The sequence below is a fragment of the Erinaceus europaeus genome, chromosome 5 (assembly GCF_950295315.1).
Source record: "Erinaceus europaeus chromosome 5, mEriEur2.1, whole genome shotgun sequence".
Lineage (NCBI taxonomy): Eukaryota > Metazoa > Chordata > Mammalia > Eulipotyphla > Erinaceidae > Erinaceus > Erinaceus europaeus.
Window position 1 is genome coordinate 92,238,889 of NC_080166.1, and position 26,794 is coordinate 92,265,682.

The window sequence follows — 26,794 nt, forward strand, 5'->3', positions numbered from 1 at the left end:
TATTTGGGTTGACTGGACAGCTGTCAATTTACTAGGAAACTCTGTTTTGGGGAGTTTGCTAATTTTTTTTTTGCATGGTAATGGTCACAAATAAGTAATGTTTTTCAATAGCAAATAAGTCAGTGCAGTCTTAATCACATAGTGACATGGCAGGAAAAGAAGAGATGAAACACGCCAGGCACATTAAAATCTAAGTCATGAATTGGCACACTATTGCTTCTGCCACATACTACTTGTCTTAAGTAAGGCACAAGGTTAACCTTAGTTCAGAGAGAAAAGAAAGATTATAGCTCCCCTTGCCTCTTTTCTTTTTGGGGGGAGGGATTAATTGTTTATAGTCTACAATAAAACACAGTAGTTTGTACATGCGTAACATTTCTCAGTTTTCCTCATAACAGTTCAGCCTCCACTAGGTCCTCCTCTGCCAACATGTTCCAGGACCTGAACCCTACCACCCTATCCCAACTTCAGTCCAAGCTCTGCTTTGTGTTTTCCCTGCTATTCTTATATTTCATCCTCTGTCTATGAGTGGGATAATCCCATTTTCATCCGTTTCTGACTTATCTCACTTAACATGATTCCTTCAACCACCATCCAAGATGAGGTGATGAAGTCACAGTGCAAGGAGACCAGACAAAGGTGGGAAGAAGTGTGTTAGTTTTTTTTAATCCACCTTATCTTAATGAGGTTTTGAGAAAAAAACCTAAAAATGGTTACAAGTGGACATCTGAAAGAATGGTGACCTGTTTATTAGTTTGATTCAACTGCTTGTCTGTTTTGAGAACTGAACAGGATTTCAGATCTCTGAAAAGTCAAGCATGTCTTAAAATTCCTAAAACATTTAATACTTTTAAATGTTTTTTGTTGAGTTTGCACTGGTGTACAGCATCTAAAGTACTTAAAAAAATGTCTAGTAGGCAGACCAGATAGCTCATCTGGAAAGGCTCCTTCTTTGCTAAGTATGCAGCCTAGGTTTGAACCTGGCCCCCACTGAACTGGAGAAAACGTCAGTGCTATGTTTTTCCCTTTCTCTCTCTGTTTCTCTGTCTCTGTTTTATCAGAAAAAAGTTGCCCTGGAGTGCCAAAACCCTTTTGATAACATCAACAAGAAAATACTTTATACTTCTGGGCTGGAGAGATAGTTTACTAGGTAGGATATATGTGTTACCATTCAGTTGGTCTAAGTTTGAGTCCCATCCTATGAGAAGTGCTGTAGTACCATTGGAGACTGCTGATGTGATGCCAAGGCATCTCTGTGCCCATGCACCTCTCTCGGAAAAAAAGTGAGCCCAAGTTATGAAATCATGTATGTGTGAGACTCTGGCTCCACACATAAAAATTAATGAAATACAATAAGATTAAAATGCTTTGTGCTTTCAAAAATCACTAAACATTTCTAAGTAGAGTCTGTTTTAAAATATTCAATGCACGATCTTGAATTTGTGTTTTTACAATTGAAGTTTCTTCAGGAAGTTTGCTATAGCAGTAAGGAAGTTCACCTTAGAGATAATGGAAAAGTCATCTTTAGGCAAACATATGACTGAATAGAGCTGAGATTAGACAAAGAACAGAAAAGCTATATTCAGAGCAATGGCCCAACAGGAAGCTGGAAAAAAATATGATGAATATCTTTACTTAGAATGAATATTTTTTGTTAACGATAGATTCTTTTTCTAGCGTTTGCCCTACTTCTGTAGCCAGTCAACAGCGTCAGGTTGAGCCTGATGTAAAGTTTCGAGACCTCCTTTGAATCTGGAGAGGTGGCAGTCATTGACTATGTGGGTCATAGTCTGTCTGTAGCTGCAGGGGCAGTTCGGGTCTTCTCTGGCTCCCCAGCGATGGAACGTAGCAGAGCGATAGCGATTGAGGAGGGCCCAATCATAGCGTGCTAGGTCAAAGCCGGGTTGACACTTGCAGGGGTCTGTAATGAGGTGTTTGTTCTTTACCTCAGCTGACTGCCAACTCTGTTTCCAAGAGTCTGGAACAGAGAAGTTCAGTGTAGGCGTAGGGGACCAGATTGGATGACGAGACGTTGTCAAGCGTTGAACAGGGTGGGCGAAGATATCCGCGTATATTGGCAGGTCCGGTAGAGCATAGACATGGGAAATGAACTTAGATGATGCCGCATCCCAACGAATATCTGGCGGGGTGATGTTGCTAAGAACTGGCAGCCATGGAACCGGGGTGGAACGGATGGTTCCAGAAATTATCCTCATGGAGGAGTATAATTTGGAGTCGACCAAGTGGACATGGGGGCTACGGAACCATACTGGGGCACAGTATTCTGCAGTGGAATAGCATAATGCCAGAGATGATGATCATAGTGTGGAAGCGCTTGCGCCCCATGAGGAGCTGACCAGTCTTGCAATGATGTTATTCCTCGCGCCCACCTTTGCTGCAGTTTTTATGAGATGTTTGTGAAATGACAGAGTGCGATCGAGAGTAACGCCAAGATAGACTGGCTGGGCTTCATGCCGGATTCTCGTATCGCCAAGCTGCACATTAAGCTCACGCGAGGCCGAGACATGGTGTAGATGGAAAACAAGTGATACCGGTTTTGCAGTGCTAGGGATTAGTCGCCATTTTTTTTTTTTACAGTAATCAGATATCAGAGACATGTCTTTCGTGAGTGTTTCCTCGAGGATATCAAACTTGGATGCCTGAGTTGCACAGCAGATGTCATCGGCGTAGATGAACTTCCTTGAAGAAGTTTCTGGGAGGTCATTGATGTAAATATTAAATAGTGTAGGAGCCAGAACAGAGCCCTGGAGGAGGCCACTTGAGACAAGTCTCCATCTGCTAGACTTGTCACCCAGATGCACCCAGAATCTTCTGTTTTGGAGAAGAAACGATATAGTGTTGGCCACCCATGGAGGCAGGCATCTTGAGATCTTGACTAGGAGACCACGGTGCCAGACCGTGTCATAGGCTGCTGTGAGATCAACAAAGACAGCACCCGTCTTTAAATTCTTCTGGAATCCATTTTCAATGTAAGTTGAGAGGGCCAGGACTTGTTCTCAGGTAGATCTTCCTGGGCGGAAACCAGCTTGGGCGGGTGATAGGAATTTCTCTGTAAGAGGAGAAATACGTGACAGAAGCAGCCTCTCAAGGAGTTTGTAACACACGGAGAGGAGAGAAATTGGTCTATAGCTGGCAGCCAGTGTTGGGTCTTTCTTTGGTTTCAAAACTGCTATTATCTTCGCACGACGCCAAATTTTGGGCATAGATTCGGATTCCAAGATGTGGAACAGGAATGTAATGAGCCACTTCTTTGCCGCGGGGCCCAAGTTAAGGATGAGTTCTGGGGTGATGTTATCATAGCCAGCAGCCGTTCCCAGTTTAACCCTCTTCAAAGCGTCTTCCAGTTCAGACAGTGTAAAGGGAGAGAGTTTTGGAGATGGACAAGATAAACTGAAGTGGGATGACCACTCATGGGAAATTTCTCTTTTCCAGACTGGGTCGATCTTAGCATGTCCAACTTGAGTTAGGAGACTGGCCACTGAGTTTGGAGATACGGGAGGATGGGAGATGGGAGGAGGTTGGCTACCGGCACCCAGACTATGAAGAAGCTTCCAGGCCTTCCTACTTGAGTGGGTGAAGTTCAGACTTTCCGTGAGTTGTTGCCAGCGGGCTTGGCGTGCTGCATCCAGGGAGGCAATGAGATGGTCAGCCACATCTGGGTCGCCCGACTCATCATACTGCTTTAGTAGTTGCTCGCATTCAGCATCAAGACAAGGCATATAGTTAGCACGTCTCCCACGAGGAATAGCTTGGGAAGCTGCTTTGAAGATGGCTTGGCGGAAGCGCCTGTAGAATCTTCAGGGGGATAGAGTTCATTGGAATTGCAGGAATAGATTTGTTGGTAAGATCACTGAACAGACGCCAGTTTGCTTTCCAGAAGTTCCATCTTAGTTTCTCCGAGCACAGAGTCAGTGGGAGCTGGAGACCAATGTGGATGATAGCTGGGTGGTGATGACTGTGCGGGAAGATCTTGAGAATTTGTCTCGTAGCGGGAAAGGCTTGGCCGTTGACTGTGCTAATCCAGCACAGGTCGGGTGACGAGTCTTTATTCCATCTAGCACTGTGAAAAGAGCCTGGCTGTTTGGGATCGTATAATAGGGAGAGGTCATTCGCTGAAGCCCAGTTGGCTAAGATAGAGCCATCAGCACGAGTGGAGGAATATCCCCACAATGTATATCTCTTTTTTAAAGCTATAAATTTACTTCTGTGTTTAAGTAAGATTTATTTATGTAGTATATTGCCTTGGGGAAAATAATTAGATTGCAAAGAAATCTTAAGGAGTCACAGAATATATAAAATACCACCTCTAGACAGTTGTTATAGAGTGCATTGAGTGTTAATATAACCCTGGAGACTTTTTAAACATGGTTAGGTATCTTGCAATAAAGATATTTTCGATGTTAATGCAATTAAACTATATATGAATGTCTCTACCTAGCAGTTGTGATATGTTATTATATATGTGTATTATTAGTGGCACATACTTATGTAATACATATACTTACATGTATTACATATCATTATATAATATATAGTAACAAGCTATTATTATTACTATTATAGTATTTGAAGTAGGGTGTGTTGTTAAATAAGACTAGTTTTGTATGTGTGTGTGTGTGTCTAATAAGGCAATAGTGGTTTTACATTGAGCAGAATGACCAGTCAGAGATGGGTGAAGTTGTGGAACTGAGACAAGTCTAGTGATGGTATTTGTGATATCAACTTCACATATAACCCAACACTTTACATTGAAGTTGTCATAGATACTTTGTTTTTAAGTGAAAGCACTATCAATAACTTTTAAAAATTTTATTTGTAAAAAGGAAACACTGACAAAACCATAGGATAAGAGGGGTACAACTCCACACAATTCCCACCACCAGAACTCCGTATCCTATCCCCCTGGGAGTATGGACCCAGGGTCATTATGGGGTTTAGAAAGTGGAAGGTCTGACTTCTATAATTGTTTCTTCACTGAACATGGGCATTCGCAGGTTGATCCATACTCCCAGCCTGTTTCTCTCTTTCCCTAGTGAGGCCAGGCTCTGGGGAAATGGGCTTCAGGACATATTGGTGGTGTCGTCTGCCCAGGGAAGTCCAGTTGGCATCTGTTGTTTTATCCGGGTTGGCTTCACAGGCCGGTAACAGACGACCAGGGACTCATGGTTGAGCTGTACACAGTATCTCTTTATTCATGCAGGATGCAGCGCAATCTATACCAAGCTAAGCTAAACTAAAAACTACAAACAATCTTGTCCTTATAAATATACTAGCCCAGTAGGGTGGGAACAGGATGCCACGCAGAGAGGGTGGAGAGAAAAGTGACTGGTGAAAATCAGGGTATGACAAGGAGAGGGGGCGGAGCAGGCAAGAATTCTATCACTGAACCACCCATGCCCTGGAGGGAGGGTGGTGCTTGTTAACAGCGGTTATGTAAATAGAATGAAGTGGTTATGTAAATAGAATAGTGTTAAGCAGGGAGGATTAAACCAAATGAAACAGAAGAGGTTTTTAAAAGCATACCAACAGGCATCATGTTAGCATCTGGAACCTGGTGGCTGAAAAAAGTGTTAACATCTAAAGCCAAACAAATTCTTGACTAATCATGAACCTAAAGGCTGTAATATTGCAGATCAATCTTTGGAGTCTCCATTTTGAAGATAGCAAGTAGGCCTAAATATTTTAGTTATATTCCAAAGGTCCCATGACTATACTAGTTTTTGCCTCAGCCTGCCATCTGATATGCAGGTGGACCCAAGTTATTGTCTGGGGAGATGATGTCATGGCTGGAAAAAGGACCAGAAAGCTGGATCAGGGAAAAGTGTAGCTCCCAAATATGGGAAAGGTTTATAAATATTGTTGACTGTAAACCCCATCGATTTGATGTGATCTGGGGCCCATATAAAATTGAGAGGAGAGGGGGGTCGGGCGGTGGCACAGTGGGTTAAGCTCATGTGGCGCAAAGCACAAGGACTGGCATAAGGATCCCGGTTCGAGCCCCCAGCTCCCCACCTACAGGGGAGTCGCTTCACGGGCAGTAAAGCAGGTCTGCAGGTGTCTATCTTTCTCTCCCCCTCTCTCTGTCTTCCCCTCCTCTCTCCATTTCTCTCTGTCCTATCCAACAACAAAACAACGTCAACAATGGCAATAATAACCGCAACGAGGCTGCAACAACTAGGGCAACGAAAAGGGGGAAAAATGGCCTCCAGGAGCGGTGGATTCATGGTGCAGGCACCGAGCCCAGCAGTAACCCTGGAGGAAAAAAAAAAATTGAGAGGAGAGGAGGAGATAAAGGAGAGAGAAAGACACCTGCAGACCTGTTTTATTGCCTTTGAAGCTTCTTCCCAGTATGTGGGGAGCGGGGGCTCAAACCCAGGTCCTTGTGCATGGTGATATGTGTGCTTAACCTGATGCACCACCGCCCACCCTCCTGAAAATTTTCTAATACGATTATTTGATATACTTATGGTGTAATATTATTTTATTAAATTACCAATTTTGAGGAGTACTTTAATATCCAAGTGCAATGTGTGCAAGGCACCATATCTCCCCACCAAGGTCCTGTCCTAGCCCTTTACAGTAACTGTTTTAGTTCTCATACTGTACAACAGACAGTCTGGTTACTCCCTGCCACCACCACTCCAGCTGCATTTGTTTTAGTCAATTATATTTCACAGATGATTTAGACCATCTGGTAGTTACTCTTCACCTCTTTCACTTATTTCACTCTGCATAAACATCTCCGATTCCATCCATTTTTGTTTTTGTAGAGATTGACAGAGAAGGCAAAGTGGCAGAGAAAGGGAGAGTTAAAGAGACCACAGCACCACAGCTTCCTTCAATGTGGTGGGGCTTGGTTTCAAACCAGGGTTTCGTATACGGCAAAGTAGCATCCTATCCAAGCGAACTAATTTTCCAGCTCTCTATCCATTTTGTTCCAAATGATACAGCCTCATCCATTTTGATTGCAAAGTAATATTCCATTGTGATATTTCCCAGAGCTTCTTTATATTCATCTGTTCTTGGGTATTTAGATTGTTTCCATACTTTGGCTGTTGTAAATAATGCAGCTATAAACATGGGGGTGTATTTATCCATTTTACTTTTTGTTTCCATGTACTTGGAGTATATACCTATGAGTGGCATTGCTGGATCACATAGCATTGTCATGTTTATTTAAGTATTTTCCACAAGGGCTACATCAACAGAGTAACAAGGTCTCTCTTTCTCTCCATGTTCTTGCCATCAATTGTCATTTTCTGTTTTGTTGATGTAGGCCATTCTCATAGGAATGAGGTGGGGTCTCCTTGGGGCTGTAATTTGCATTTATCTGATGATAAGTAATTTAGATAAATTTTTTCATATATCTGTGTGCCATCTAATCAATTGTCTTCTTTAGGTAACTGTTCAGATAGTTTTTTTCCCATTTTATTTTTTTTGGATTGTTGTTTTGATATTGAACTGTTAGATTTTTTTTTTAATGTGTATATCAACCTCTTATCAGATCTGTGTTGTGCAAAGCTTCTTTCAGTTGTCTTTTATTTTGGGGGTAATTTTTTGATATATAAAAATTTTCAATCTGATATAGTCCCATTTGCTTACTCTTTTTGTTTGTTTGTTTCTCAGGTCCATGCAGTTGAGTCTCCAAATAAATTTTTGATGTTAAAGAACTAGAGTTTTCCCCTTATTTTTACTCCATTTTGAGTTCTTTCGACTGCATGGAATGAACGGATGGGCTCCTTTCATTCTTCTACATATTTCCCAGTCGTATTTGTTAAAGAGATTTTCTTTTCTCCCACTGGATGGTTTTATGTCTTTTGTTCTAGATTAGATTCTCATATATGTGTTCATTTATTTCTAGACTTTCTGTTCTGTTCCACTGGTCTTAGTGTCCATTTTTGTTGCATAACCACACTGTTTTTTTTACCGTTGCTTTGTAATATACCTGAAAGTCAGGTGGCATCATTCACCTCTTTACATTCTTTTCTCTCAGAATTACTTTGGCTATTTGTGGTCTTCTGTGATTCCACATGTTTTAAGATTCTTTGTTGTATTTCCTTTTACTATGATTTTTTCCATCATACAATCTTGAGGCTTTACTTATATAAACTTTTAGCAAAGTTTATTTTTCTTTAGTTGTGTCGCGCTTTTTTTCTGTTTATGCAACATGAAAGTGCCTGTGGCATAATGATAAATATAACTATAGTAGACATAAAGAATTAATGACTTTAAAAACAACCTTTTTGGGTGCTCTTCATACGTATTACAAGATTATCCCTAATGCAACACCATATGGAGTATATTGTGTTCTATGTTTTAGGAATAAATCTAGATCTACTACTGAGCTGGATGACTACTCCTCAAGTAAAAACGGTAAGCATGTTATTTTCATATTTTCCCCCGTTAGAAACCCTTAAGTAAAACAAAAAGAAACCCTTAATTATAGTCAGATCATTCTCTTTGTGTGTTCCTAAACTGTCCAGTACATTCTAGTTTGGTTCCTCTGGTCCTGTCTTTCCCTAGTCAAGTTTCTGGTTTATTCTCCTCGGGGTCTTCCCCCTAGCTACTACGAGAATTGTATAATCTAATATAAACATAATCTAACATAAACAGTGATGCATATTCTATCCTAAATTTAAACACATAGCCTGATAGTAGTAGTGACAGTGTGAATGTGTGGAATAGTGTAGGTATTATCTGTGGTTTATTTATTTATTATTTATTTATTATTTATTTATATATTCTCTTTTGTTGCCCTTGTTGTTTTTATAGTTGGATAGGACAGAGAGAAATGGAGAGAGTAGGGGAAGGCAGAGAGGAGGAGAGAAAGATAGACACCTGCAGACCTGCTTCACTGCTTGTGAAGTGACTCCCCTGCAGGTGGGGAGCCTGGGGCACGAACCGGGATCCTTGTAATGGTCATTGTCATTGTGCTTCATGTCCATGTCATGTATGCTTAACCCGCTGCACTACTGCCCAACTCTTTTTTTTTTTTTCTTTAAGATCAGAACTCCATACCTTTGCAGAGTTTCCCACAGCCAATATTTGAAGAGCAGTGTACTTGATCAGTTTACTTTAGGAAGAAAGGGGAAAAGAGGAAGAGAAATTCTGCCTAGAAAAACGTTTTGTAATTAGTATTGCTGAAGTCACTGTTAGTTGTTTTCTTTTCCTAGGCAGCCTCCTTAGGTTTCTCAAGTGTGCACCATGATTTGCCTTTCCCAAGAGCAGAATATTGTTACTTATGCTGTAGTGTAGCAGTCTGGTTGAGAATTGCTAACATTAGCATAGCATTTGTGCACTGTGCTACATTTTTTAAATTGCATTGCATTTAGAGAAGGATTCACTCGTGTGTGTGTGTGTGTGTGTGTGTGTGTGTGTGTGTGTGTGTGTGTGGTGTGTGTGTGTGTGTGTGTGTGTGTTTTAACTCCGGAAATTTTGATGTGTTTTTAATTTAGGAAACAATAGATATTTGGACAGAATTGGGAACACTAGCTCATTACAAAAGAGCTCCAAGAAGGAACAAGCTCCATCAGGAGCAGAATTGGAAAGGCAACAAATCCTTCAGGAAATGAGGAAGAGAACATCCCTTCACAATGACAATAGCTGGATTAGACAGCGCAGTTCCAGTGTGAATAAAGAGCCTATCTGTCTGCCTGGGATTATGAGAAGGTGCGAGGCATCTTGAAAACTGTCTTCTTTTCTGTGTTGTGGTGCATATACTTGGTTTCTAGACATACTGGTACTTTGGACAGAAGAAGTGTCATAATTTCTTTCTTTTCTTTCCTTTTTTTTTTTATTTACTGTGACATAGTGGGAGAAGGGGAGATAGAGTACATGTCCTTGGCATATATCATTTAGCAAATTTATAAATATATCATTTAACAAATTTTGAGGCAGGGATGATGATGCTATTTTTGTCCTTATGAACAGGCAAGGAAGAATTGTACCAAACTGCATGGTCAATAGATTACAAAGCTGGATGTGGAATTCCAAATTGTGATTTATACACTTAAATTATTTATCTGTTTTTAATGCTACTTTGACTGCTAAACTTAAAAATACATTAAACCTCTATTTGTTCATGTTTATATTGAGATGTTGATTATATCAGAGTCTTAGAAATGAGAATATGAACATTTAAAAAAGTATATTTTGGGGGAAATGAATGCCAAAGCTACTCTTAACCAGTATTTCCGTAATTGGCAAACTCAGGTATAATTGACAGCATGTTATAGACAAAGGGCTAATTATGTCAATATACAAGTAACTTGTAGATCAATAAATGAACTCCACCACATTTATATAAATATAGATGAATGATATGAACAACTAGTTCATAAATAGCTGAAGCAAAAATTCTATAAACACATAAAACAACATGACTCCAAAAATGGTATATGCTGCTCACTGGGTTTTCAGAAAGTCGAATGATTTTATTAAATTTAGTATTGACAGTTTTATATGACAGTTTTATACAGAGACATAAATTCTTGTGCCCTGTGGCATGGACAGTTTCTCAGTGTGTATTAAGAAGAAAAAGAAAAACTCTCCCAAACACTTTATAATCTGAAATCATTCTTTATACATCAAAACTAACATAAGGATACAACTTAATGAGATTTTCCAAAAATATATATATATTTAAGTCAGTTTATGAGTTAGATCCCAATTTAAAAGCACGGTCAATTTAAGGGAAGTGACTGCTGTATATACTTATACTGTGGAATTTGAATAATCATTCAGACTTTGGACCTGTATGGTAGGCATGGCCTTGAGTGGCTTTGGAATCAGGCAGACCTTGGTTTGCAAGCTATCACTGACTAGCTCTTCCATTATGGGCAAGTGAACTACTCTGAGATTTTGAAAAAATCACATGTATAGTGAAGATATGGTAAATTAATAATGATAAATTATTCTTAATTGTTAATACTTGAGAGAAAATTGTTAGATTAGTACCAGCTCATAAACTATCTCAATGAATGGTTTAAAGACTGTCATGATGTTAAATAGATGTCTAGCTGGGTGTATCACATTTTTATGGTCTTTTCTGGGTTTCAGAGGTGAATCTCTAGATAACCTGGATTCTCCAAGATCCAATTCGCGGAGACAGTCCCCTTGGCACAATCAGTCCACAGGAGTCTATGCTTCTTCCTCGGTTCAAGACTTCAGCCGTCCACCACCTCAGCTGCTGTCCACATCTAACCGTGCTTACATGCGAAATCCATCTTCTGGTGTGCCTCCTCCTTCAAGTGGATCTGGGAAAACCCCCAGTGCCCCTTCTCCCCCATCACGTAGCCAGTCTCCTTCAACAACCCAGTCAGGCTCCCAGCTACGCAACAGGTGAGGCCTTCCAGGCTTCTCCCTTCATTCTTCATTTTAGCAGTACTTTTTTTTTAAATTAAAAGTTTCCCCAAATTGGGTCTATGTTTTCAAATTGAAAACAGAAGTATTTTTGAATGTATCATTCAAGTGTCTTTAAAATTTTTTTTTTTTTAAATTGCTACTAGGGTTATCACTGGGGCTAGATGCAACACTACAAATGTACTGCTCCCGGCAACCATACTCCCCACCCCCTCTTTTTTTTATTTTATTAGATAGGACAGAGAAAATTGAGAAAGGATCGGTGAAAAGGAGAGAGAGACAGAGAGACAGAGAACGCCCCAAGACCTGCAGACCTGCTTCACTGCTCATGAAGCATCCCCCAACAGGCGGGAGCGGGTTGGTCCTTGCTCATGGTGATGTTTACGCTCAACCAGGTGCACCATGGCCTGTTTGTGTTGTTGTTGTTGTTGTTATTTAAAAGCAGATCAGCTAAGGATTTTCCACAATACCCCGAGGGCATATATGCATGTCTTGTGAAGTCACTTCAGGCTTTAAAATGTCAGCATCACTGCTGCTGTCTTGTTTGCTTGTTTTTGTGGCTAGTGCCTTAGATCAGATGTCCTTGAATATTTGTTGGTGTGGAATCATAAATATGCACAGTAGCTTATGCACACATGGTGATTTTTTTTAGTAAAAGCAGGACTGTAAAATGTTTTGACTATTTTAGTGAGACTATAAGACAAACCCCTTTTATTGGAACAAAGTGTTAGAGAAAACATTATAACCAAGCTCTCTAGTCTATAGAATTTTCAGCAAGCTGGATAGTAATTTAGTTTATCTTTATTTTATTTTATCTATTTATTTATTTATTTTTAATTTTTAAAATTATTTTTATTTATTTATTGGATTATTGGACAGCCAGAAATCAAGAGAGAAGGGGTGACAGGGAGAGAGATAGGCAGCTGCAGCATCGCTTCACCATTTGCAAAGTTTTTCCCTGCAGGTGAGGACCAGAATCTTGAGCCCAGGTCCTTATGCATTGTAACATGTGTGCTCCACCAGGTGTGCCACCACCTGACCCCTATTTATTTATTTATTTATTTATTTATTTATTTCTAAAACCACTGCTTGCTTCTCATCTAATTTGCCAACAGTTTATTTAGACTACATCAGTTGAGTTCTGTAGTTCGCATGCTGTGAGAACTGTGTAAGAATTATTATCCTGGGAGTCGGGCTGTAGCGCAGCGGGTTAAGTGCAGGTGGCGCAAAGCACAAGGACCGGCATAAGGATCCTGGTTCGAACCCCGGCTCCCCACCTGCAGGGGAGTCACTTCACAGGAGGTGAAGCAGGTCTGCAGGTGTCTATCTTTCTCTCCTCCTCTCTGTCTTCCCCTCCTCTCTCCATTTCTCTCTGTCCTATCCAACAACGACAACAACAATAATAACTACAACAATAAAAAACTACAAGGGCAACAAAAGGGAATAAATAAATAAAATAAATATTAAAAAATAAAATAAATAAGAATTATTATCCTAGCTCATTAGCTCAAACACTGCCTTTTGAGGGAAGCTTAGCTGTCACCATCTGTTGGATTTATGTAGGCACATGCAGCAGATATTTTATCGGGAGTCACTTGTACTTGTACATGCTGACAAGTAGAAACGCATTGGGATCTTTAAAGCTCTAAGTAAAGGATTTTAATAGGAAAACTTATATCCATCTAAAAATTTACTGGTGTCTGGATTTATAAAGTCCTATTCTAGAAAATTTTAAGAAAGAGAAGAGATGGGGAAGCAATTACAGAAGCCAGACCTCCCACCTTCTGCAACCTACAATGACCCTGGGTCCATGCTCCCAGAGGGATAGAGAATGGGAAAGCTATCAGGGGAGGGGATGGAATATGGAGATTGGGTGGCGGGAATTGTGTGGAGTTGTAGCCCCCATCCTATGATTTTGTTAATGTCTCCTTTCTTAAATAAATAAATAAATAAATAGAAGAGTTGAGGATTTTGGTAAATTTGGGTGACAGATGAAGGCTGTTGAGTGGGAGGGAGTCAGTCAGAATATCTAGTTATTTAAGAACTCTTCCTCAGGAGAGCAGATAAAAGAGACAGACCACAGGCTTTTCTGCCCTGTAAAATATCTAGATGTGTGACTTTCTAGTGGAAAGCATTTAATTGCTATGCACTTCTCAATGTCCCATAGTGTTCTAGTCAGTGGAACGCATAGGTTAAAAGGGTTAAAAGTGATCTTTACCTGCCTGGAGAAGAGATGAGACTTAAGGTCAAAGGAAAGTCGAAACCTCCCTTTACATACCTGAAAAGTATCTGCCAGGCAATTTTCATTCATTCTTCATAGAGGCAGCCCTGTGAGTCAGAGGCATAGCCAAGAAAACACTTGACAATTCTGCTGAACTAGGATTTTTGGTGAATGAGAAAATAAGGTAGAGATGGTATGTTGCAGAGAGAAGAAATTGGGATTGTTTTCTTAGTCATCTGATGGGTGAAGTGACAGGTCAGTGGTGCACTGTGGCAGTTTGGCTGGTGAAAAGACGCAGGGTGGATTGGAGGCGAGGGTGGGATGATTGCTGAGTACAGATGTAGTCTAAGGAGAACAGTGTTCTGATATGCAAAAGGGACTAATTACTCTGTTCATTTATGTGACTAGATGTCAAGGGTTTTGGAACCATTACAGAGATCCTTCCAGGTACAATATAATCAAAGCATACTTTGGCTGTGAAAGTTTTCCTCCTGCAGAGATAGAGATTTTCAGTTAATATTAATAGAATGTGACCTTAAGTAATAGCCTCGACCCATACAGATGAAAGCCTCCATTCCATTCTTGTTCTGCATCTAGGTCAGTCAGTGGGAAGCGCGTGTGCTCCTACTGTAATAACATTCTGGGCAAAGGAGCTGCCATGATCATCGAGTCCCTGGGTCTTTGTTATCATTTACATTGTTTTAAGGTGAGACTGAGACAAGCAGCCTGCAGACCTGCAAAGCTTTGCTTGGAAGAGCGCATGGCTTCCTGGAGCACTGGGCTTGGGCATGCCACTAATAAGCTAGGTGCTACCTTTGTCAGTCTGCCTTGCATTTTCAATTGCAAATTGCCTGCTACTTCCCCTGTTGTTTAATCTTGACCCTAGATTCAAAACTAAATCCAGAAACACTGTGTACCTCCTGTCTCCAGTCTGTTAAAATTCTTTAGGGAAAATTAACAGTACATAGATGCTTTCTCTAACATTCTGTGATAGTCAAATTTAAGATGCAACTTACCAGGACATGTAATCATAACACTGTCCAGAAGCCTAACTTGGAATATGGAGAGCATGCAAGGAAATATTTTATAAAAGAGACACAAACAGATAGCAACCAGAGAACTACTTGTATTATATTCAGTGTCAGAATTCAAATTTAGGACCTGTGTATGCAAAGCATGTATTCTCCTTTTAGAGCCATCTTCCTTGCCCCTGAAAAATAATTTTTATAAACATATCTACACACACATACATACACACACTCTCTCTCTCTGTCTCTTCCTTTTCACTGAGGCTTCACTGCTTCAGGTTGACTTCTTCAGCTACATACAGAGAGAAATGGAGAGAAAGAAACTACAATACTGAAACTTTGTTCAGTGAAGTGGGGTCCAGGCTCCAATCTGGGTCATGCACATGACAAAGCAGGTATACTATCCAAGCGAGCTATCTTGCCAGCCTATAAGTATTTTTATATTTGTATAACTGCTTTCATCTACTGAGTTCTTTTACATAAGAAAAAAAAACTGAGGCTGTAGTGATTTTATTTTGTGGTCTCTGCTTTTGGAAATATGTCTGTTTGATTTTTGAAGCTGATCTGGACCAAAATGAGATTGCAGTTTTTGATTCTGGAGATCACAATTTATTTAAACTGGTCTATTGCTGGCTTGCTGTTGTCCATAGGTAGTGCAGAATGAGTCAAAATACTAAGTGTTGGAGCACGTAGAATCAAAACACCAGTCTTGAGGAGAAAGCTCCATGTGCAGTGGGGACTCGGCGTGGCTCACCCCAGATGGAGTGCCAGAAACCCGGGCTTCAATTCATATAACCAGTTCTCACTTCTCTCATGTGCTGTCCCTTCATGTTCCCCTATGAGAAATGGAGAATAAATTTGCTAAAGCTATTCAGTGAATTGTTTCTACAATTTTGGTGGTGTCTATTATTTTGGTGTACTTGGACCATCATCTTGGCTCTTAAAACTGGCTTTATGAATTGTTTGAATGTCTCATCTGGCAGGCTTGATTTTAGACTAATTGTCTTTTGGCTTTCTTTTTACTTTGCTAAAACATATTCAAAAGCTTAGACCCTATAGTCTGCTTGCTTTTTATCTGACTTTTCTGGAAATTCCCCAGTTGTTCTTTAACTGATTGGTTATGGGTGTTCTCTTTTTGTCCCCCAGTGTGTGGCCTGTGAGCGTGACCTCGGTGGCTCTGCCTCAGGAGCCGAAGTCAGAATCCGAAACAACCAGCTGTACTGCAATGACTGCTATCTCAGATTCAAATGTAAGAGAGCAAATCAGAGAGAAAATTTCTTCTCTTTTAAGGAGACCAAGGGTTCCTATGCATTTCCCTGACCCTGCAGCCATCACCTCCTTAACATCCCTGCCTTAGAATGTCAGGATTTGGGAATCTTAGCCACATGTGTGTCTTTAAAATGAAGTATTGGGACTGGGTCAGTGCTCAGGAAGGAGTTCTGCCTCGGGAGGGGGAGGGTGACTGTCCTAAGGAAGCTTCTCAAAACTTAAGGATATAAACCAACGAAAACAATAAAAAACAAACCTTCTTTGCAGCTGCAGACTGTTTATTGGTTAAGAACTGGTTCATCATTATCAACTAACTTCTATTATTTAATAAAAGACCTTGGCTATGTAATTTAGACTATAGTTATTTGTAGAAAGTATTAAAAGGATTAAAAATATAAAGAATAAGAAGGTAATTTATGTCATATTACTATGTAATCATATCAATATATATTTTTAAAAGAATACCATTTTTGGAAATTTTTAGTTTTTTAGAAACTTCTCATGCTATTGTATGCCTAAGCATGCTTTTGTTTGTGTGTTATAAAACAGATGCTAGCATAATGAGATTGCATATTGTTTATAGCTATATAAAGACAACAATCACCACTGTTTATATATTTTGAACCTTGATGCTGGTAACATGTCTTTCTTCCTTATTGTGAAAGGGGTTACAAGTGGTATCAGAAAAACCATTTGCTTTTGAACTCTGAGGTATTTATATGGCCCTTTATGTGAAGAGTGCTTTGGAAATGGCTGAAGTCCAGTCAACTCTCTTTTATCTGTCATGGGTTGTCAGCCTTTTTACCCTAGCAGTCCAGTCCTTTCCTGGACTGAGGATGGGGAGTGTTAAGGCTGGGCATGTAAGGGGGGAAATGTGTGTATGTGTGTGTCCTTCTCTTTAATCGAATTCCAAAGCCAAACAGAACTGATTTTTGGAATCATCATGGAAAAATAGCCCATGCCTTCTCTCCTCCAACGCAAATAACAAGAGAGTTGACAGTGATGTATTTCTCTTTCAGCAGTTAATTTTTATTCCCATTTTGCACATACAGAATCCTAGAGCCCAGAGGCTATGTTTTGTTTAGCTGTATCCTGAATGAGTGACAAGGTTATTCTTTCTACCTCTTGGGGCCATTTTCTGAGTGATTACTACTGTGCATCCCAGGTGGTGATATTACAAGTGTCTCTAAATCTGAGTACTTTTCTTTCTTCTTTCTTGCCTGATCAGCTGGACGGCCAACTGCCATGTGACGTAAACCTCCACACGAAAGCACTGTTGCAGATAGAAGAAGAGGCGGTTGCTGCTGATGTACAGCTATAAATACGTGCTGTACGTCTTTTTGTTTTAAAGAGTAACCCTTTTCTTTCCTCTTTTAGACTATATTGAACTGTTGAAGTCTTGATAGCATCTGTATTTTTGCTGTTTATTTATAAGAAGGTACTTAAATGTGGGGAAAAGTGCAGTATTTACTTATGGATTCATCTTAAAAGCACAAGGAAAATATGAACTTTAAACCATCTTTGAGGCTCATCATTGAGTTTGACTTTGTAGTGGTTGGAAGAGGGCTATTGTATTTTTTAAGGTTCTTAAGCATTATTTGAAATAGCTAATATAATTCCATAATTGCATTTTCTCCGTTTATTGCAATGTATACTAAGTTACTGCAGAACCATTTGGAAAATTTCAGTAAAATACACCGTCCCCCCAAATTTGCTTTCTGTATCCTTCTATGTATTTGATATCATCATTAAAAAAAAAGCATATATAACATTTATTTGCTTGAGGAACACTGTATTCTTCACCAGAATTGTCTATAAGCAAATCCCACTAGAAAAATGCTTTTCATTAGTGAAAAAATCACCAGGGTTTCCCTACTAACTTTTCTCCAGAAATGAGTGAACCTTTCTGTTAAACGGTGTTTGTAAATAAACTTGCTGATGCATTTAGAGAATGGTTCTTCTTTGTGTGTATAAACTCATTTTCCCCCATCATATTCAACAGGTGACTTTTCTTATTTTGTTTTATTTATCAGATTTACTGAGGTATATGTTGGTATACAAGCCACACATATTTATATATTATGAGTGAGAGAGCAAGAGAGGGACCAGAGCACTGCTCAGTCATTCACAATCCCAGGGATTGAACATAAACTAAAACTTTCCCAGTCTGGTATGTTGTGAATTATCTTGGTACTTCTCGTTCAGAGTCTGCCTGTAGTTTCTGAGGGGGTTTCAGAATTTTGTGGTAAGAAAAGTACTAGCTCTCATGAGAATCAGAGCCAGTCTACTGGATGGAAATTCCTCTCTGCTATGTTGTGATACTGACTTTGAATCTCTTGGCCAAGATACAAGCCATGGTCACTCTGCCTCTTTTCAAGTTATAAAAGAACTTTGGTTGTTAAATTATCATTGATGGAGATAATTATCACTGATTGAGATTTAAATTATCACTGATGGAGATTTTCATTATCTTAATGTATGTTTTTGTGGGAAGCAGGGAGAAACTGAGACAGAAATCACTGTCTAGATGCCATGCTAACACACAAGCCTCTTGTGTGTATGCCTCTTCATATGTTTCTCTAAAATATAGTGCTGGAGCAGAGACCCAGTGTCACAATATGCACAGTACTATAGAGCTGTCTCTGTGCTAACCTTTTTTTATGTTTAAAATATCTTTTAAAAATATACTATTTATTTATTGCATGGAAACAGAGAAATCAAGGGGGGAGAAAGAGATGCAGCACTATTTCTCCACTTTTGAGGGACTCCCCATGCATGTGGGGACTGGTGATATGAACCAGGTCTTTGGGCATGGTATCATGGACTTTCAACTAGGTGCATCACCTCCTGACACCCCCTCTACCCCCTGCCCTGTCTTCTATTTTTAGAATGAAAGAAAGACTTTGAGAGATGGAGAAGGAGGGAGAGTGTTGCAAAGCATAGTTCCATCATCCCTGGGCTTTTCCTTTCTGCTCTCATATGGAGTCAGGGATTACACCCAGAGTCTCACACATGTGAGATAGGTACTCGGTCACTTCCCTGGGCCTTCAGACCCCAGATTTAAAGAGACAATAGGTATAAGTGTATTCTCTAGTCATTCATTTCTTTGGTTCACTATCTTTAGAATTAATTATGTGCATGGAATGGGGAAGGTTAATCATAGCTCCTTTTCCTCAAAGCACTACTTCAAATGGAAATCTTTTTAAGAGTCAGGGACCAAAATAATCAGGTTCACTTTTTTTTTTTTTCTGAGAAACTTGAATTGAGCTCAGTGATTAAATAAAGAGAAGTAAGTCTTTGTCCTCCATGTTTGTGGGCTAATTTTATGGAGATAAGACTTCCTGTGACCTGTGGGCAAGCAACTTCAGAAGCAAAGGTAAAGTGGCAAATTCTAACATCAGTTTGTCCCATAAAGAGTGGTAGACATCATTCTTCTCCTGTGGGAAAGAGTGAGTGAGCAAAGTAGAGAAGGGATGCTGTCTTCTGATATATCTGAAAATGCAAATGTATGTATTTTATGGGTAGATGTAAGCATAGAGGATAGGAAGTCATTATTCTTCCCACATACACTGAAATATGGAGCTTCTACAATGCAAAATTTAAGTACAAAAAAAGTAGCATAAAACTAAATGAGTTCCGTTAAAGAATTTAGTCTTGAAATTTTACTTGTACTTTCATTTTTAAATCACAGGGTAAGAACTAGCTTTAAAAAAAATCTGCATTCCAGTGAAAAATCATGAAATAATAATGACTGCCTGACTTTTAGAATTAAGAGACATGTCTAAGAAGGTATTTCAGGGTTGGCATTTTCCTTTTTTTTCCCTTAGTACTTTAACATTCTTCTTTGTGGTCTGAAAGAGGAATTAAAGGCATGCTAATATAAATATCAGCTAAATAAAATAAATGTTATTAAAAAACAATTTGTTTAAAATCCATGTGTACAGGACAGGAGAAAAATAGATTCCAGATTTCATCATAAAATAGGTAAGTCCTAGGGGTGTATTTGATGAATACAAAGCAAGCTTAATTCTCATATGCAAGAGAGAGACATAGGCCCATATCTTTGTGCATAGTAGAAGAAACCAGAACTACAAAAATATATAATCTATGAGACTCTTCAGTCATTTACATGATAGAGATAAAAGGAACTTCACAAAGGACTTGATATTTGATATATTGATACGTGGTATATTGTATCTTTAAGAACAGATACATTTTGAGAAGGAAGAAAGAAAGCAAAAACTTAAAAAAAATCAACCTTTTCTGAGTTGGTTCCAAACTTGGGTTCTACTATTGAAAGACCTATTTTGAAGAACAGTGAGTAAAGTCGCTAGATATTCTGTGTAACAGTGCTTCCTTGACTTGACTTGGTGAAGATCTGCCATGAACACATGAAGGAGTACTTAAGTTGATATAAATCAGCTCTGTTGAAGTACAAAAGATCAACTGCTCATGTTAGTGTTGCTATGAAAAATTGAGAATCTGGACAAATTTATGAATACTTTATAGAAAGTGTGAAAAATAGTCTCATGTTTTTCAGGCTTCTTATGTAAAAACTCTTGAGAAGAAATCCTAGGCTAAATGCTCCTGGTTTTGTGGTTAAATGATACATTTCTTAAGGTTATAGACTTTTTAAAACTACTCCAGTGTTACTGTGTGATACTTTGACTTGACCTAGTCACTTTTCTTTTGATTATTGTTCTACAACTCTATATGAAGCTCTTAGGTACTTCATATCTACCCTGAAAGTTCTTCATGGAGAGTAAGCATTTGTCAACACCATTCTACTTAATTTTTTTAAAACGATTTATTTTATGAGAGACACCAGAGCACCATTCTGGTATATTAGTGCTGAGGATTGAACTTGGTGTTCCACACATGTAAACCCAGTGTTCTGTTTGCTGAACCGCCTCTCTGGCTGCTCAATATACTTTGCAATACCAGTTATATGGAAGATTATCAAAACTCCTAAGTGTTGACATTATATTGAAGAGGAAATTACAATTTGTTCTAAATTTCATAGAAGTTTATTGAAATCACGATGAGGCATCATTTCCTGTAGCGGGCTTTTCATTTGTGTATATATATATATATATATATAATTTTTTTTTACATACAACTTGCTTTCTTACCTTCTTGTTGTGCTTTATTAAATCTATAATAAATTCAGTATCACAGATCTACATGTGAGACATTGATCTTCCAGTTGCTACTTCAGGTTAAATAGTGAGTTCCTTCTACATTTGTCAGAAAGAAGCCTACTTGCCATTTCAACTTGTTACATGGCTTCAGGAAAGCACAAATATGGCGCCTTAACTTATGAAATACTGAGTATTTGCCAGTCAATTCTAAAAACAGATGCATAATGAAGTCTAATTGACTATCACTGGGGCTAGGTGATGGTGCATCTGGCTAAGCACACACAGTGCAGAAGGACTCTGTTTCAAGCCCCTGGCCCCCACCTGTAGGAGAAAGGGTTAGTGAGTAGTGAAAGCAGGGCTGTGTGTCTCTCTTTCCCTCTCCTATCTCCTCCTCCCCTCTCAATTTCTCTTTGTCTCTATCCAATAACAACAACAACAAGAAGAAGTAAAACTATATAAGAACAAATAAAGATGGAAAACAACATAAATGACTTCATTCTCAACATGTTTATATTCAAAAGACAGCAATACAGATAATAATTGATGAAATCAGAGGGAAGTTTGAGGACAGAAACCTTTTGCCCTTACTGTGTTCAGCTTTTAATTTTTTTTTCCTTCTTTTGGTGGAGCCAAAGCCTCATTGCTGTGATTTCACTATTCCAGACTGCTTTTTCTCTGTCAAGAGTGCAGAGGGAGAGACACTGGAGCATACTTCCCTCAGAACCATGGAATTTCTCAAGTACTTTCTGGACTCAAATCTAGGCTTCATACATAGCAAGGCATACACACATTCTATGCAAAGAGCTCTGGGTTACCCTCTTGAAGTGTTCATTGACTATTTCCTATGTGCTAAGATTCTTAGGAAATATAATAGCAACTGTGGTGTTTTCAAAATATAAATTTCAACTAGAAAATCAATGTTTTTACAATTGAAACTATATGCTGTAGAAAAAAAATGTTTGGAAAATGATGTTTAAAAGGTTCCCAAAGGGTCCAGATGCAGTTGATATAAAGAACACATGTGAATAAATTGAGTAAAAGGGATCATTTGTATCAGGGATGGGGAAACTTATTTCTGCCAGGGGACATTTGCATATTTATAACATCATTCATGGTCCATACAAAATTATCAGCTTAAAAATTAGCACTTATGTTGCTATGAATAAAGCTCTTGAATTTATTGGGTTTTGAGTCCCCCCTACAGTTGCCTCAGCAGGGCCAGGCCAAATGATAGAGCCTGTGGCTAGATGTTCCCCACCCATGATTTATATGGCAGTAATGGAAATTAGATTTTGATAGAAGTCATAGTGTAGTGTATACTGATGCTGATTAATTTTATACTTGTTTTTGCAGCATTGGGACCTTGCACATGAACTATTTTAGTACTCCCAAGTCAACTTCTTCATTCTTTCTTCAGAGAGTATGGGGATGGGGGGAGAGGAAAGAAAGAGAGAAAGTCCTCCTAGCACTGGTATTCTCCTGATGCTGTAGAACTCCCTATGGTGCTGGAGTTTGAGTCTAGATTGTATACAAGGCAAAGCATATGTCCTACCAGGTGAACTAGCTTCTAAACCCCCGGATGTCTACTTAAAATGCTTTATACTGGGAGACTCCCTAATAGTACTTCAATCAAAATTGAAAAAAAAGTAAAAACAAAGATTTTTTCATCCTTATAAAATTTCATCACAGAACACTAAATATTTCAGAACAGTTACCATTTAGAACTAATCTAAAATACTTCAGTATGATATATTTAATCAGAGTCTGGACCAATTTGTTGAAATATGCGTAAAAGGAAGAGTCAGTGAGTGACTATAATGGGGTGGAAATTTATGAGCTTGCTGTAAACAAAACTTTTGTCTATGGGGGTATGGATTGACCTGCCAACACCAATGTCCAGTAGAGAAGCAATTACAGAAGCCAGACCTTCCACCTTCTGCACCCCATAAAGAATTTTGTTCTATATTTCCAGAAGGGTAAATAGGGGAAGATGACAAGTTGGCTCTGAACACCAAGTTCATCAGGATCCAGAGAGAGAAGAGGGGAACAAGGAGGAGGAGGAAGAGGAGGAGGAGGAGGAGGAGGGGGAGGGTGAGGAGGAGGAGGAGGAGGAAGAAGAAAATGACACTTAGAAGTAGTCAGTATGACATAGGAAGAAAAAGGACACCATGGGATGGAGATTATATATATATATATATATATATATATATATATATATATATATATATATGATAGTCAACTCATATCTGTGATCTTGGAAGAACTAGTGCAATTTCCAGTGACTGGAAAGGGGACACAAAACTCTGATGGTGGAAAGGGTATGGAATTATACCCCTGTTATAATTTTGTAAATCAATATAAATTCACTAAAAACGTCATCAATTAAAAAAAAAATTGCCTAACTGGCAAATAGTATTGAGCATGAGACCCCTGACTTAGTAAAGAAACAAAAGTTTGTTTGTGATGACCTTATAACTGAGGATGTCCTTATAATATTTAGTCTTCAATTTTTAAATTAAATTTTTAAAAATTATCTTCATCTATATATTGAACAGAGACAGCCAGAAATCAAGAGGGTAGGAGGAGATAGGACAAGAGACACAGAGAGACATGCAACACTGCTTCACCACTTGCAAAGTGGCAGGGACTGGGAGCTTGAACCTGGGTTCTTGCGCATTGTAACATGTTTGCTTAACCAAGTGTACAACCAACCAGTACTGTCTTCAATCTTTTTATTGCCAATCAAGATATTTTGTAATTTAGAGAGAAGTTAATCATAGTGTTTTCAGAAAAATATTTTTTAAATCTGGAGAAGTCTTTTTTAAATGTCAATGCTTAAAGCACTTTTTAACATTTATTTTAAGCTTATTTTAGTTGTGTATTTAACTTGTTAGATTTTTATATTCATAAAAATATTGGGGCTACATGGTTCTCCTTTTCCCTTCTAAACTGAAATGTTGCATTATTTTTTTAAAAGGGGTGATTTTAAAAAGTTGAAATTCCTGGCAACTAAAACTTAAAGTAGATGAAGTTAACTGATGAAAATGTCTTAGACTAGAATTGCAATTTAGAATTTTTCCTGTTTTGGGATTTCCCATTTGTTATCATTTTAGTGTGTGTTTTTTATTGTATTAAAAGGTAGAAGCTTTTGCAAAAAAAAAACATTTAGTTCTGTTGGAAAATTGTATCAGTAGGAGAACTTATTCTCTTGTTTCAATATGACTGGGTAGAGACTTGAAGTTTCAGAGACAAATCTCCATGTGAAAAACAGTTGATAATCAAATAATTCAGTTTAACCCTGAATTTTGCTTTTTCTGAAAAGAGCTGTATTTGTCTCCCAATCCCTTGTTAGACCTAAATTTTCTAGTAGTTTTGTATAATGTTGATGGCAATACACACCTAAGCATGAGGAGGCGGCTGTGTGGGGCCAGTTGGGAGTGTTGTGGTGAGGATAAACAGCCACACCTACAGTTCTGCTGTTTACTTAGTAGGTGTGTCACTGATCCACTCACTTTTCTCCCAGCCTTACTTTTCCAATGTGTAGTGAGAAAGCAAAGCAGCCCCTTTATCTGATTCCTCAGGATCTTCTTGTGACCAAGAAATGAGTCAATTGATGTAAGATGGGCCTATATCATAAAATATTTGAAGAACTGGATGGCAGATAGACAACAACAGTGCATGTTAATGCTTAACTAAAGGATGAATACTGCGTTTTGGAGTAAAATAAGCTACCTTCTATTAATTTTATTTCATCTTCTTGATGAAATAAGAATGATCTAGTTTTTTTTTTATTTAAGAAAGGATTAATTAACAAAACCATAAGGTAAGAGGGGTACAACTCCACACAATTCCCACCACCCAATCTCCATAACCCACCCCCTCCCCTGATAGCTTTCCCATTCTCTAGCCCTCTGGGAGCATGGACCCATGGGTTGCAGAAGGTAGAAGGTCTGGCTTCTGTAATTGCTTCCTCGCTGAACATGGGCGTTGACTGGTCAGTCCATACTCCCAGTCTGCCTCTCTCTTTCCCTAGTAGGGTGTGTCTCTGGGGAAGCTGAGCTCCAGGACACATTGGTGGGGTCTTCAATCCAGGGAAGCCTGGCCAGCATCCTGGTGGCATCTGGAACCTGGTGACTGAAAAGAGAGTTAACATGCGAAGCCAAACAAATTGTTGAGCAATCATGGATCCCAGGCTTGGAATAGTGGAGAGGAAGTGTTAGGGAGGTACTCACTGCAAACTCTAGTGTATTTCTGCTTTCAGGTATATATTTTGCAGTAGTTTATGGATACGTGTGAACATAAGCTCTCTCTCACAGAAACTGTTGTATATCTAGGTTATGGGACTTTGTTAGAAAGTGAACCACCTGAGATGAAATTAGAGTGTACTATAAAAGGAAAGGTCTCACCCGAGTAATGAAGCTGAAGGATCTAGTTTTATACAATTAATAATAAATAGCAAAGATTGCAAGTGAGTTACTAATTTCTATCACTAGGTGGCAATGCAAGCACAAGATGGGGGGAAAAAATAACTACCATTCCCTCCCAAACCTGCTTTTCTTGTTTTTAACTTTCTAGTGGGTTTTGAATCACTGATCAGTCCAGTATTAGTAGTCAGGGCACACTCTTATGCTGAGTGCTACAGGAGACTGGCTGAAGGATTCACAGCAAATTTAAATGATCGTTTCCTTGGACAGAGTAAATCTGGCTTGTTGCAATGTGGAGAAGCATAGGCCTTATTTCTCTATCTTATTTCTCTCTACACTGGACTTTAGGGATTTTTTTTTTCTCCACGGAAATGGATTTAGGAATGCTTTAGCTTACAGAAGCATAGACAGTCTGTGACTCTCCCAGAGTGCTTTGTCAACACTGGGAGACTGTCACAAGGAAAACTCTAAGTTTCTTAGTGACTGAAACTTTTGTGGCAGCCTCACCTTGTAGGAGAGACAAAAATATGCCAGAAGCCTTGGGTTTTGATATTTACAATGCCAGATTTGACCTATTTGGTGTTTCTGGGGCCTGGTGCACGAGCAATTTCACCATTCCTGTGGCAAGTTTTCCATTTTTACTCATTCAAATATGTGCAGAGACAAGGAGAGAAGACAAGACCGCGAAGCATCAGAGCTTCTTCTTACCTCCGTGCCATGCAAGCCAATGCGATTATGGGGGGAAACCTGGACTCCGAAGTATGAGAAGGAAAACATCCTACCAGGTGAGCTGTCATCTGACCCCAAATGCCAGTTTTTAAAATAAGAACTTCATTTCTGCAGATGTTTACCTAGGTTCCTCAAGCACAAGAAGGTTGTTGAAAATGCCATCTATTAAGATGAAAAAAAAAAAAAAAAGTCACCATAGATATATAAAGGCTGATTACTTTCAACTGGCTATCCCGGAGAGTTCCCATTAGGCAGGTTCATAGGAGCCCTCCAATGGATTTCATTAGGTATGTCTCTTCTCCAAATATAGAAGTCCATTCACTTAACCCACAAATACATCTAAATTCTCACTGCAAACCAGACACTGATTTCAACAATGAAGACAAAAGCAACAATCACAATACAAAGCTTTATTGTAGAGAAGACACATACATATGACAGCAAGAACTTTGATATAAAGTAGTAGAAAGGAGTAGATAATGACAGGAAGTAAAGGGAATTTTTTTTAAATTAATTAATTTATTTAAGAAAGGAGACATTAACAAAATCATAGGATGGGGGGTACAACTCCACACAATTCCCGCCACCCAATCTCCATAT

The 26,794-nt window shown here is 38.9% G+C and overlaps 1 protein-coding gene across 8 annotated transcripts in view; it reads left to right on the plus strand.

The window, feature by feature from the left end:
• Positions 1–17,852, plus strand: part of LMO7 (LIM domain 7) — a 269,766-nt gene extending 251,914 nt beyond the window's left edge. For 7 of the 8 annotated variants that reach the window (XM_060191528.1, XM_060191532.1, XM_016192063.2 and 4 more), the window contains 6 exons: positions 8,342–8,394; positions 9,477–9,690; positions 11,080–11,361; positions 14,201–14,309; positions 15,778–15,880; positions 17,129–17,852. In XM_060191528.1, coding sequence (XP_060047511.1) covers positions 8,342–8,394; positions 9,477–9,690; positions 11,080–11,361; positions 14,201–14,309; positions 15,778–15,880; positions 17,129–17,151 — 784 coding nt within the window. In that variant the 3' untranslated portion in view covers positions 17,152–17,852. The remainder of the gene's footprint in view (positions 1–8,341; positions 8,395–9,476; positions 9,691–11,079; positions 11,362–14,200; positions 14,310–15,777; positions 15,881–17,128) is intronic. The other variant, XM_016192065.2, reaches the window with a different exon arrangement.
• Positions 17,853–26,794: the final 8,942 nt, after the last annotated feature.